The sequence below is a fragment of the Cervus elaphus genome, chromosome 11, assembly GCF_910594005.1.
Source record: "Cervus elaphus chromosome 11, mCerEla1.1, whole genome shotgun sequence".
Lineage (NCBI taxonomy): Eukaryota > Metazoa > Chordata > Mammalia > Artiodactyla > Cervidae > Cervus > Cervus elaphus.
Genome location: NC_057825.1, coordinates 5,829,232 through 5,842,441, shown reverse-complemented (window position 1 = coordinate 5,842,441; position 13,210 = coordinate 5,829,232). Strand labels below are relative to the sequence as shown.

Genomic DNA, 13,210 nt, shown 5'->3' with positions numbered 1-13,210 from the left:
GGGCTCAGGCCCGGGGAAGAGGCACCCAGACGGGTGGAGAGAGCATTGAGGCAGGGTGGCAGCTTTCTCCTGGGGTCTTATTGCAGTGTCCTGGAGACAAGCCCCATTGGAGGAGCTCTGCAGCGGGATGCAGGCAGCCCCAGGGAGCAGGGGCAGGGGGAGGCCCTGTGGGATGTGAGCAGGAAAGATCACTAAGCCCATTGGTTCAGTCGAATCTGTACTGCCCATCCTCCTGTGACAAGGCAGACACACTCGAGAAACTCAGGCATGGCCAGCTCTTGCTAACGGGCAAGGAAGACCTCAGTTTAAATCAGCAAATGATTAAAGTGGAAAATGTACATAAAAACATGCCCCGAATTAATGGGGAAAGTCAGTCCCTGCTTGCTGAGCCGCACAGCTGCATTCAAGAGGACTTGGCGACTTTCAGAGGCAGTGAAATCGGAGATGCTGCTTCCAGCACTTCTAAGTTGTTGGAGCTTAAACAAGGCGCTTTGCCACACAAGCCTCAGTCTGCCGCTCCGTAGAATGGGGGTAATGATTCCCTCCACCTCCTGGGCTTCCCTTCTGGCTCAGCTGGTAAAGAACCTGCCTGCAATGCGGGAGACCTGGGTTCGATCCCTGGGTTGGGAAGATCCCCTGAAGAAGGGAGAGGCTACCCACTCCAGTATTTTGGCCTGGAGAAGTCCATAGACTGTATGGTCCATAGGGTTGCAAAGAGTCAGACACGACTGAGCGACTTTCACTTCACCACCTCCTGGGGCTACTGTACTGCAAAGTGCTTATTACACACAGTGTGGACCGAAAAAAAGATTTTCAGTGGTGGCTCCCCATGGGCTGCAACTTCAGTTTACAAAGTTTCTACCGTCATCATAAAAGAAGTGGGGATGTGTAGACAGCATCTCTCACGTGCCACACGCCCGCCGAGACCAGTACATCTATGAGCGCCAGCATCCTACTGGGCATGGACCGTGCTAGCCCCATGTCACTGGTGAGGAGGGCAGTGCCCCGCCCCGGGAGGGCACCAGAGGTGCTCAGGGATGCACAGCTGGTCCTCGGTGAAGCCTTGACTCTACTGACTCAAACCGTGAGGGCAGGAACACTCAGCTCTGCGGCTCCCGGGCCAGTGGGTCTTAGACATCTGTACATCAGTGCATAGGAGTCAGCCAGGTGCTTGTTGACCTGCTGGGACCCGGGGGTTTGGGGGTGAGGTCCAGGGACATGCCTTTTAACAAGCAGCTCTGGTCACTCTGACAGGGAGTGCCGTGGGCATTGCTCTGAGAAGCCCAGGTCTCGGGCTGACAGCGGAGGGTCTGGGAAGCTCGTAGAAGGGGAACTAGGAGCTATGGCAACACGGCTCTGCAAGACACATGGTCTCTGAAATCACCTTGATTCTGTGGGAAATGAGTCAAATTAAACATTCTTGTGAGAAGTGAATATATCAGGTGAGCCGAGGCAGTGCTGGGCCCCAGAAGAGCCATTAGTCTTCTGGGGACGGCTCCAGGCCTCCATGCAGGTGAGCGGGTGGGAGGCCCTGAGCTCCCACCCAGTCCTCCGCCCCTGCCCTGAAGGTGAGCGTTTGCGGGCGGGCCAGGCTGTCCAGGGCTGAGCCACGGGGAGAGCAGAGTGAGGCGCCCAGATGCCCCAGAAAGTCTGGAGGTCTCCCCGAGCCCTGAGGATGAGGGGCGGGGACGCTGCAGAGGGATGGGCAGCAGGAGGGCAGCTGAACACCCCCCCCAGGATGGGGAGGCCGCCTCCCCATCAGTCACCCAGACAGGATGACGAGGACTGTAATTTCTCCAGCTGCAGCCTTCGGGGGAGGGAAAAGGCCCGTCACTTTCGAGCTGGTGAGTGACCAAATGCCTGGTCATTTCATGTGTCCGGAAGGGGCTGGACCCATGGCAGAAGTGGGGCTCGCGTCTCAGTCCCTAAGGACCTAAGTCATGGGGGTGGGGGGTGGGCAGCAGACAGGGTGAAGGCTGGCGGCTGGGCAGTGCTCCAGAGGCCGGATGCCAGGCCTGACCTGGCCACTGAGCATGTGCGTGTGCTGAGTTGCTTCAGTCCTGTCTGACTCTCTGTGATGCTGTGGACTGTAGCCCGCCAGGCTCCTCTGTCCAGGGGATTCTCCAGGCAAGAACACTGGCATAAGTTGCCACGCCCTCCTCCAGGGGATCGTCCCGACCCAGGGACCAAACCTGTGTCTCTTATATCTCCTGCATTGGCAGGTGGGTTCTTTACCACTAGCACCACCTGGGGAGACTTGCTGCTGTACCCCGGACAAATCACTGCCCCCCTCTGGGCCTTAGTTTTCTCTTCTGGAAAACAGCAGAGGGTCAGTGAGCTGATCCTGAGCCCTGATTCTACAAGGGGGAAAATTCTTGCTGGTGCTGCAGGCATGGTCAGTGTTAGAAACCCTTCACCCAGATCCACCAGGTGCTTGCTGGGACCCACCTGGCCGGGCTCTGGTGGGGGCCGGAGAGGGCGGAGGTGTTGTGGACACACTAAGGGTCTGGTTGAGCTCTCAGTTGGTACCCCCCTTCCCTGGAAAGCTGTGGGCACCAAGTGGCAGTGAATGGGGGGACCTGGCGGAGGGGGTATGGCTCTCTCTGGCCACATGGCCCAGCCGAGGGTGGGGGTGGCTTGCCACTGAGCACCACGTGACCGTGAACTTCTATTAGCCTGATGGAGGCCATGTCCTGCCTCTCCTGTGTCCACCTGCCCAGGGGCACTGGGAAGCCCTTCCAGGCCTGGATTTGACTCAATGGATGGATTTGACTGATGGATGGACTACTGCATGCCATGGAGGCTACACTAACACCCATGTCACCAGCTGTGTGACCTTGGGTGAGACTCTCACCTCTCTGAGCCTCATCTGCTTGTCCGTAGACGGGAATCGCAACAGCCCCTGGCCCTGGGGCACTTGGGGACGGAGGGGCGCTGTGGGCACCAGGCACTCAGCAGGGCCAGCAGGCAGTGACAGCCGCCCCACCCACCCCTGCCCAGACCCCAAGGGAGGCGCAGACCCCCGCCCTTACCTGGATGAGGCGGCCCTGCTCACTCTGCAGGGCGCTGAGCTCCTGGCCCAGGGCGCCGTGTCCCTTCCGCAGCCCGGCGCACTCAGCCTGCAGCTCCGAGGCCCGGGCCAGCAGCCGAGGGAGCTGGTCCGCCAGCGTGTCCAGCAGCTCCTGCTCCTGCTCACCCGGCAGCCGCGGCTCGGCCTGGCGCTGGCTCAGCGCCTGCAGCACAGAGGCCTGGGCGCCCTCCAGGCGGGCGAAGCCGTCGGCGAGGTCAGGGCACCGCGGGTCAATGAGGATGCTGAGGCGTGAGCTGTCGGCCCTGTCCACGGTGACCAGGGCGCTGTTGGCCCCGGCCGGCCCGGTGCTGACGATGGGCGGGGGCGCCGTGCCGGGCACGTGGGCGTGGTTCAGGAGCAGCACGGCGCCGGTGACCGCCACGGCCAGCAGCACCGCGAGGGACAGCAGCACAGTACCCAGCACGTAGCCGCAGCCCGGCCGCTGCGGGCCAGCCCGGGCACGTGGACGCAGAGACAGACAGAGGGACAGACGAGGAGAGAGAAGGAACAACGTCAGGGGCAGACCCGGGCCTCCGGCTTCAGCCCTCGGATGGGGCCCTCTGGCCTTTGTGAAGCCTGGACGAGCCTCACAGGGTCCCCTTCTGGGGGACGTGGGAGGGGAGTCGCAGAGAAACAGCCCCAGAGGGGAGACAGAGAAACAGGCCCCCACCCGCCGCCACCAAAGACGGCAAGCTCAAGACAGCAAGAGAGGCAGGGAGACAGATGGGGACGGTGACAAGAGGAACCAGGGCAAAGAGCCAGGAGATGGAGGGACAGTCCCTTCTCCCTGACTGCCCCTGCCCCAGGCGGGCACATCGCCCCACGTGGAGCCCTCCTGGGTCTGGTAAGGGCGAGCGGGAGGTAGACTCCCACTCTGCAGCCAGAGAGGCCGGGCTCGGGTCCCCAAGCTGTCATTTCCTGCAGGGTGACCTTGAGTGAGGGTCTTCACCTCCCTGAGCCTCGGTGTCCTCATCTGTTAAATGGGGGCAATGATGACATGCCCACCGCATAGGCAGGCGCCCGACACCATGCAGACTCTGGAAGGGACAGCTGCGATGGTGACACAGCGATGCTACAAATCATCGCGCTGTCTCAGCGGAATGGATGCCTTGGGGTCATGGGCTGCTGTCACTGAAGGTCTTTTCAACCCAGAGCACCCATACCCCGCGTCCTGAAGCCACTGCAGGCCCATGAAGCTGCCATGAGTCCCCAGGCCGGGGGTGGCCTCCTGAGCACCTCCCCGCCCCCCTTTCCTCTCCTGCCTCCCCTGCCTGCCTCCCCCTCTTCACAAATCACCCCCCCACCCCCTGGACCCAGCGCAGCTTGTAATTAAAGGAGGCACCGTGATGGAGCACAAATCCAGACTCACTGGCCCGCATCCCTCATGGCCCAAGGGAAGCCTGCAGAGCGATCACTCAGCCTTTGACACACGGGGACACTGAGGCCCAGAGAAGGCCAGGGGCTTGCCCACAGTCATCCCGCCGATGAGAAGCTGGGCTCAGACTGGGCCCCCCCGCCTCCGCCTCCTCCCGGGGCCAGGCATGTCCAAGCGCTGAATTTTCCCCACGTTTTCAACTTTCTGAATCCAAGAGGCATCTTTAAATGAGTTAGTATATTAAAGCACTTGGAGCCATGCCTGGCACGCTGTGTTTGTGCAATAAATATTAGCGGCTTTTATTATCTCATGATCAATGTGCATAGAGCATCTGGAGGTGTCGGGTTTTTTATTTTCCACCTAAAGTGCTATTTCTGTGTCATTGATGCTAGAATGTCCCTTCCCTGGTTTTTTTGTGGTCTTTTTTCGGTCTCCATATCTCAACGTCTCTGACATTTGGGAGGATCTTACAATTGTGATTGACAATTTTCTTTCTTGGTGATACATAAAATAGCCTCTAGGGACATCCCTGGTGGTCCACTGGTTAGGACTGCATGCTTCCGCTGCAGGGGGCGCAGGTTTGATCCCTGGTCAGGGAACTAAGATCCCATGTGCAGCAAGGTGCAGCCAAATTAAAAAAAAAATAGCCTCTTATATACTGTGTTTTTCTATGACAAAATATGGCAGAACAAATAGCTACTTTTCCCTAAATTCAAATTCTACACGTAACCCCTGAATCTCCTATTTGGCACCAGAGGAGATGGGGGTCAGGGGTCTGTGTTGTTGGAAAGATGAGGGAGAGCATTCCTTAGCCTGTCCCTGCAGTGATGGGACTCAACATTCTACCCCATCTCTCCCCACACCTGCTCAGACATGCTGGGACTCCACACAGTGCACGATTTACCCCAGCAAGACCTGAACACGCCAGCTCCCCTCCGCCAGCTCTACACAGGCTGCTCCCTCGGCCCGAGGCATCAGCCTCCCCTGCTTCTCTTCCACAGCTAAACTCTCTTTCTTCAGGGCTCAGGTAGATGTCACTTCCTCCAGGAAGCCTTCCTGGACTGTCTCCTCAGCCCTCCTCCCAGTTTGGGTGAGGCGCCTCCTCAGTGTTCCCACAGCCCTTGCTGCCCCCACAGTGGCCCTAACAAATACAGTCATCACCTTTGACTGCATTCATTCACTCAAACATCCATTCAGTATTACCTGGTGTTCCCCCCGAGCCAGGGTCCAAGCCAGTCCCTGAGGGGTAGCAGTGGACAGTCATGCCAGCCTTGCCTGTAGGGAGCTTGTGTCCCATGGACTATGACTCTTTGGGGGCATGGATCCCCTTGGAGATGATGAAAGCTGTGGATACAAGGGAAGCTAGAATTCTGGGGCCGGCAGAGCCCAGGTCTAGGAGACCTGCTCTAAACCGTGAGTCCCACCCTCCCCCAAAAGGCATAGAGCAACTGGTTGTTGGATGGATGGAGGACAGGGCAGACGGGCTAGGACATTTCTCCATGACCTTGGAGGCGTGGGAGGAGGTGAAGGCCCTGGGACCCATGGTGATTGGCAGGGCAGAGGATCATGACCTCCACACTGAGCCCTGTGCCCACCCAGGAAGGCCTGGCACAGAATGAAGGCTGCCTCCAGGCTGCCCCAACCCTGCCACGAGGCAGCAGGATCCACGGGGGCGGGCATCGCATTGTCACCGCTATTACTTGAGTTTATGCTGTTTTCCCACCTGAAACCTCCAAACATCCCCTTGTTGTGGTTGGTTACATTTTGCAGATGGGAAAACTGAGGCTCAAAGAGAGAAGAGCCTTGCCCAAGGTCACAGGAGCATTTGAACCCAGGCCTGGGTGACTGGGTTCAAACCCATTGCCCGTTTGTGCGGCTGTTGCTGAGCCATCCGACCGCAGTCCTGCCTTGTGGGAAGCCTGGCCGGGGTTTGAGACAAAGCCCTGTGTCAGCCAGTGAGTCCCTGTCAGTCCCTTCCCGGACTCCGTCACGAGACACCTTGCCCCGAGCAGCTCTGAGCGACGTCCTCCACAGGAAAGCGTTAAGGTCCCCAGCTGGGGAGGCAGAGTGGCCAGCCACGTCCCCCGGGTGTGTCCCCAGGACCACAGTCCTCTTGGGCATCTGCTTCCACCCAGGCCCTTGGTCCCTGGTGGGAAGGCCAAGGGCGCAGAGGAGTGGGGGGAGCTGGAGAAGGTTGCAGGGCGTCCCCCCAGGGGCAGGGGGACGCCAGAGCCTGGAGATGAAACCGGCCACTCAGCAGAGGAGAATCAGTCTTCAGAGATCACCTTAAACATGAAGTGCTATTCGCTTTTATAGGCTGCAGTTTACGTGCCTTGCAAAGAAATCTATCTGAGACCATAAGGGGGGCTTCAGGTGCGAGCAGCCCAGTAGAGTGTGCGGGGGGCTGGTGTTTAACTCATCAGCCCTTGGCCAGGGCAGAGTGATGCATACCTGGGGTCCCCACCTCCCAGGGGCAAGGAGCCTGTAGACTGGGAAGGCATCCCAGGCGGGGGTTGGGGGGCATCCGAGGAACCCCAGGGTCTGAGACCTGCTGCTGGTGCTAAACCCCTGTGCAAGCTCCCGGCTGGGGGGATGTGGCTTCATCCCCTGCATGACTCCTAGTGCTGGCCCGCAGTCCAAGGCGGGCCAGGACACCCCAGTCAGGGGAGGACACAGTGGGCTCATGCCAGGGGAGGTGGGAGGAGAAAGCCCGGAGCTGCCTCATTAGAGGGGCGGTGTGCGTCCCAACTGCCTCCTCTGAGTCCCCAGCCTCCAGGGATGGCCACGGGGTCTGGCTGAGGCTAAGAGGGCTCTGGAAGAAAGGGCTCACGGCTACAGTGCTCTGCCTGCACCGCACCCCACTTCTTCCTTGTTTTTTTTTTTAAGGCCATACTGTGCAGTATGTGAGATCTTAGTTCCCCAACCAGGGATCAAAACTGTGCCCCCTGCATTGGGAGTGTGCAGGGGGCCACCACCGGGCCACCAGAGAAGTCTCTTTCCCTGTTTTTTTAAAGGAGCTGGGTCGTGGTCCCATGAGTAGGCTGAGACTACACTCCTTATACCAGGATAGGAAGAAGAAAATCTCCCCCAGGGGGAGGCCAGGCAAGGTGAGATCCAGGTGCAAGCCGCTCCCAGCCTCCCACCTCCTAGGAGCACCCCAGCCCCAGAAACACATTGTGTGGGTCTGCGTTGGGAAAACCGAGGTGCGGCGGTGTGGTCTGAGCCTGGCAGAGACTCAGAGCTGCACCTGGGCTCACACATCGTCACAAGCGGGGCAGCCCAGCCCCTGCCCAGCCCAAAGGCCCTGGGGGCGTCTTCCTCCTCTCTCCCCAGGAACACACATCTGCTCCCCGGCCAGGCAAACAGCGCCTGACCTGGGCTGGGCTCTGATGCTCTGGCCCTGGCAGAAGGAAGATCCCAGAGACCCCTTAAAAAGAGGAGGTGGTTGTTCTGCTCAAAATTCTGGTGGCGGGGGGTCCCAAAGATTTAGGAAGAGGGCTTGCTGGCTCACTCTATGAGTCCTGGGGGAAGAGCTCCCTGTCTTGCCAGGGGCCTCTGAACATGACCCACACTAAAGGCCGTCTGAAGCCTCAGGCCACCAGGAAGGCCCCAGAAGAGTGGCCGGAGGTGTTCTAGGGACAAAAAGAAGGGTCTGGGAACTGCCCGCGTCCACCCCTCCCGGAGGAGCTGAGCCGCCAGCCCTCACTCCCCAGAGAGCACTCAGTTCTGAGTCCATTTCCAATGAGGGAAGGTCTCTTGATGTGTCTTGTGAGGGTCTTGCTCACCCTCCCCACCCCCAGATCTCCAGACCTCCAGCCCACTGACCCCTAAACCAGCTTGTTCCACCTCAAACCTGAGCCACCCTGAAACCTCCACCCAGGGATGGTATCAGCCTCACCAGCCCCCTCCAAAACTGGGGGCTTCCCTGGGCTCCCCTCCCTCACCCCCACCCCCAGCCAGCACCTGGCTGTGTCCACTCTTACCTCCTCGAATCCCCAGGGCCCCTCTGTTCCTATGGCCCCCCCAGCCCTGATCTGGTCCAAGCCCCATCGTCTACTTTAAAATCACCGCAACCATCTCCCTGTTAGCCTCCCCACCTCCTCCCAGGCCCTCCCATAGCCCACCCAGTGGCCCAGGACCCTCCTGATGGCAAAAAGCCCAGGACACTCCGCTCAGACCACTCCGGGACTAAGAGGCCTCGGGAGCAGGTCCCGCCCCACCCCCAGCCTCCGCTATTGTCCCCTCCCCTCCCCCCAACTCCTGTCCAGTCCTCTCCAGCTGCCTGTGTGTGTGTGCTAAGTCACTTGTGTCCGACTCTTTGCGACGTTATGGATTGTATCCCACCAGGCTCCTCTGTCTGGGATTCTCTAGGTAAGAATGCTGGAGTGGGTTGCCATGCCCTCCTGCAGGGGATCTTCCCCATCCAGGGATCGAACCTCCATCTCTTAAGTCTCCTGCATTGGCAGACGGGCCCTTTACCACTAGCATCACCTGGGACACCCCCTCTGTCATTTCCAACACACGTTGGCGTCACAGATCTGACAGATGTTGTCCAGCTTAAATGCCGCCTCCCTGGGGAAGTGGTCTCTGCCCTCCCACCCCAGCCTCTCCTGGCCTCCGGCCTCCTCATCACAGCCACACCACTGGGCTAGGAGCTGAGCTCCATGGGGAGGGGCCCAGGAAACAGAAGGAGAAGGAAGGAGTCCTTGACTGGCAGTCCCTGTTCTCTTCAGCCTCCTTCTCATCCAACCCGGACACAGTGACCTCCACCCAAAGCCCAGGCAATGAGGACAGAGGCATGCATGGTTTTCTTTATAATGCCCATCGTGGTTTGTCATAATCCCATGATGCGAGTGTGTTCCTCCCAAGAGATTCTAAGTTCCCGAGGCACAGGTTTACAGCTGTCTCTCCTAGAGGAGGGAGCGACTCTATAAATAGCCACTGAGTGAATTAAATGCAGCAGGGTTTAGGTTAGACATCAAGAAGAACTTCCCAATGAGAATTGTATTCCCTGTCTGGAATATTTTTCAAAGTTTTGAAAATATCAAGAGACACTGCCTGGGATGGTTCAGAGGTTGACCTCCCTGGGGGGTGGTTTGACTCAGGGACTGCTCAGAAATGAGCCGCCTCCACCCCCAGCCCCCCGCAACAAGAGGAGATAGTTACAGGGTGACTTTCTGCCCCACACTAGGTGATTAGGAGAACTGTGGCTATTTCTAGGTCCTTTTATCTGAGCAACTCCGAACTCCTGGCAAATATTCCACCATCACCTGCTGCCCTAAGGGTGTGAGAGCCCCTTGGCTTTGCAGGGGGAGAAGTGAAGCTCTAATGAAGTCGGCACCTTGTCCAAGGTCACCTGGCAAATGAGGAGCTGAGGCCGGACAGGCCCAGGACACAGCCGGCCCGAGGCTGTCCACAAAAACAGCAACACTTGGATGTAGGCCTTCAATGGCAGTGGGTACGGTGTGCGCCCTGGGGAACCACGCACCAGGTACCAGAGCCCTCTCCTTGGGAATTACATAATGCGCCCAAGCGGGCGGAGTCGAGGGCAGCCAGCCTCTCTTTCCTTAGTCTTCCCAACAAGGCTCATCGGTCACCCAAGTTCAAGTCCTGACTGCAACTCGCAGCCTCAGTTTCCTCATCTGTTTAATGGGTTGATCATTCCTGCTGCCAAACTCCCAGAGCGGTTTGACTAAGAAACAAGAAGATATGCAGATGAGCACAGAGGGCACTCACAGTGTGGCTCTGGCACCTTTTCTGGAGCAAGTGCCTCATTAGAGAACCTCAGTCAGAACCTTCCGGAGGGAACTGGGTGGTCATATTGCTTTCCCTGGTGGGCAAAGGGATGATCAGGACATTGACAGCCTGGCAAAGGGGTCAGGCTACTCTGAGAACCACCTTCCTCAAGGGTGTGCAGGGCGTCACAATTTGCAAAGCACACCAGTATTTCACTCAACTCTTGTTAAGCCCTTGTGAAGTGAGGAGGAAGCAGTGACTGCTGTTCCCATTTTACAGATGGTAAAGCCCAGACTCAGAGAGGGGACGTAACTTACCCAGTCACAAAGCATGTCAGTGGTCGAGATGAAACTATGGATGCAAGAAGGCCAGGTCCAAGGGAACCCTTCTGACGGTGGGCACAGGAAAGGGCTTGCCTCCTACCTGAAGCTTCAGACTAGCCTGGAGCTGGCAACGGGACAGCCTGTCTACATGTTGGATCACCAAAGGGGTGGAGTGAGAAGGTGGTGTTTGATACTGGCCCAGGTCGCTGAGACCACAAGCTCTTGGCAGCCTCCGATGCCAAGGGGCAGACAGCTGGCTCTGGCCTGGTGGCAGCTGGAATATATACCCCACGAAGCAGCAGAGAGGCCAGGGCTGACCCAGGAGGCCTTAAAACCACATTTCAAATAGATCCCCCAGAAGCCACCCCCCTTGAGACACATCAGCTCTCGCTGCTCTCCCAGCTCCTCCTGGCCAGGCTTCATGCAGTTCAGTTCAGCAAAAATCCCTCAGCTCCCAGCCTGAGCTGCATGGAAAGACAGGAGCCTGGACCCAGGGGGAGACCCCAGGATGGGGGCCCAGAAGAAGCATGTGTCCAAAGGGAGCTCCTGCTACAGGAGGGATCAAGGCTAGGGAACAAGGCAGGGAGATAAAGGCAGCTGAGTGGCACAGGCTAAATGCTGCTGGGAATCACGGCAGAGCCCACTGGGTATCAGGCATCAGGGAGGGCTTCCTGGAGGAGGTAGCACCTGAGTACGTTTTGAAGTATATACAGGGTTTCCCTGAGTGAAGCGTGTGTGTGTGTGTGTGTGTGTGTGTGTGTGTGTGTGTGTGTATGTGTGTGTGTGTGTGTCTGGGGGACAATGAGGCAGCAAACGTTTGGAAACAGGCAGTCTGGTGTCATTTGCTTGTTAGCAAATGACAAGAAGTCAGCACCTGTGAGGGGGCTCACAGGAAAGGAGAATGGGCCAGGAGGCGCTGGGAGAGGCGTGGCGTCAGACCTGGCTTGGAAACTTTGCTCTCCCACTAACGTGCTGTGTGACTTGGGGGCATGCCTCGACTTCTCTGCGCCGCCGTCCTCCTGCGACAAGGGCACGTGCACCCCTGCCTCCCCACCCAGGCTGCTGCCGACCGCGAGGCTGTGCAGACGGTTGGGAAAGGGCTCTGCAAAGTGTGGAGGCATGTGGCTCCAGACAACGCTCAGGCTGCCGCTCCCGCTCCCGAGAGAGTGAGGGGCCCGCCAAGGCCCGCCCCTGCCACCCCCCTCCTGCCTCTGCAAACAAGAACTGTTCCTTCCCCAATGACATCTGTCTGGGAGAAATTTGAAATTTAAAACGGGCAGCTCCATTATTTCCTCTCCTTGGCGAGCAGACCTCGCATCTCGCCTGCCTGCCCCAGTCCCTTGGCAGGCCAGCCTGGGGCGGCCCCGGGGCTGCCCCTCCACTCGGCTCCCAGCCCCAGCCCCTCTCCGGCCAGCCCTGGAGCTCTGTCCTCATCCCCCCTTCCAGTCACAGCCCTGGGCCTCCTCCACGGCCCCCTGAAGAGGCAGCACAAAGCGGGGGATGAACAGACCTGGAGCCCAAGGACCGGGGGTTCAAATCCCAGCAGAGCCACAAGGCCTGGGGCAGAAGCAACTCTCTCTGAATCCTGCTTCCCTTGTCTTAAAGCTGGAGAACCACAATACCCAGTGTTCTTACAAGAGGCAAATATTTATTGATCCTCTGCTGGATGGGGTGGGGGTAGGCTGGCTACAGTGTGAGGATTCAGAGGAGATGAGGGGGAGGGGGTCGCATGCCAGGCGCCTGGCACGGGGTGGTGCCCAGGGTGGGATACTTAGTAAATGGTTCAGATGCCCATTGTAGAGATGAGGAAACAGAGGCTCGCGCTCAAGGGCTGGTGACACTGTAAACTCTATGGGTCCCTTACTTTCTCTGCGCAGGCGTGCACCTGAGTCCGTTGGAGGAGCAAGAGGGCTCCTGCAGGGGGGCCGCCCTCATCCGCAGCCCGAACCCCAAGTTCAAGTGTCTCCTCTGGAGCCAAGGAGGGCGCCCGCCCCAACTCGGGCCTGTCGAGCCTCACGGGGGGTACGCCCCAAACTCCAGCCCGGGTGCCCAGCCCGCCGGCCGGAGCCGCCACCGCCTCGCCCACCGCGCGGGGCCCCCGCATCCCCACGCCACGGGCCCGCGCTTACCTGCGGCTTGTCGCGCGGCCGGTCCTCAAGTTGGGAAGCGCCGCCCATGGTCTTCCACCGGTCGTTGACCATCTTCCGGCAGGACCGCAGGCGGGGACGCCGGGCGAGGCGCGCCGCTGCGGAGCGCAAAGGCGCCGAGGTGGGCGCGGGCTCGCTCTGTTCGCCGGCTTCCCGCCTCGGTGCCCCGCACCGGGACGGCCCGGGCCAGCGGGCGGGTGTGCGAGTGTGTGTGTGTGCGTGTGTGTGTGCGTGCCGGCGTGTGCGCGGGTGTGTGCGGGCGACAGCGGGAGCGGGAGCGCGAGAGCCGCCGACCGCCCGCCGCCCGCCCGCCGCTCGCGCTGCGCGCCGTCCCCGCTCCCGGCTCCCGCGCCTCCCCTGCGCGCTCCTCCCTCCTCCCCCCCTCCTTCTCAATCTCCGTGTCTTTTTTGTCTTGGACTCTCTTTGCCTTTTATTGCTCCCCCGCTCTCCCTCTGATACGCACGCACACACCGCGGACGGCGATGGGGAAACTCCACCTCCCCAAAGGCTAATTAATAGAGAAGAGGCGGGCCGGCCCAGACCCCCGGGGCCAGCCCGG

The 13,210-nt window shown here is 59.5% G+C and overlaps 1 protein-coding gene across 1 annotated transcript in view; it reads right to left on the bottom strand.

Annotated features, from left to right (window-relative positions):
- Positions 1–12,967, bottom strand: part of FIBCD1 (fibrinogen C domain containing 1) — a 30,736-nt gene extending 17,769 nt beyond the window's left edge. The window contains exons 1-2 of the mRNA XM_043917944.1: positions 12,634–12,967; positions 3,033–3,512 (exon numbers count right to left, since the gene is read on the bottom strand). Of these exons, the coding sequence (XP_043773879.1) occupies positions 3,033–3,512; positions 12,634–12,705 (552 nt within the window). The 5' untranslated portion in view covers positions 12,706–12,967. The remainder of the gene's footprint in view (positions 1–3,032; positions 3,513–12,633) is intronic.
- Positions 12,968–13,210: the final 243 nt, after the last annotated feature.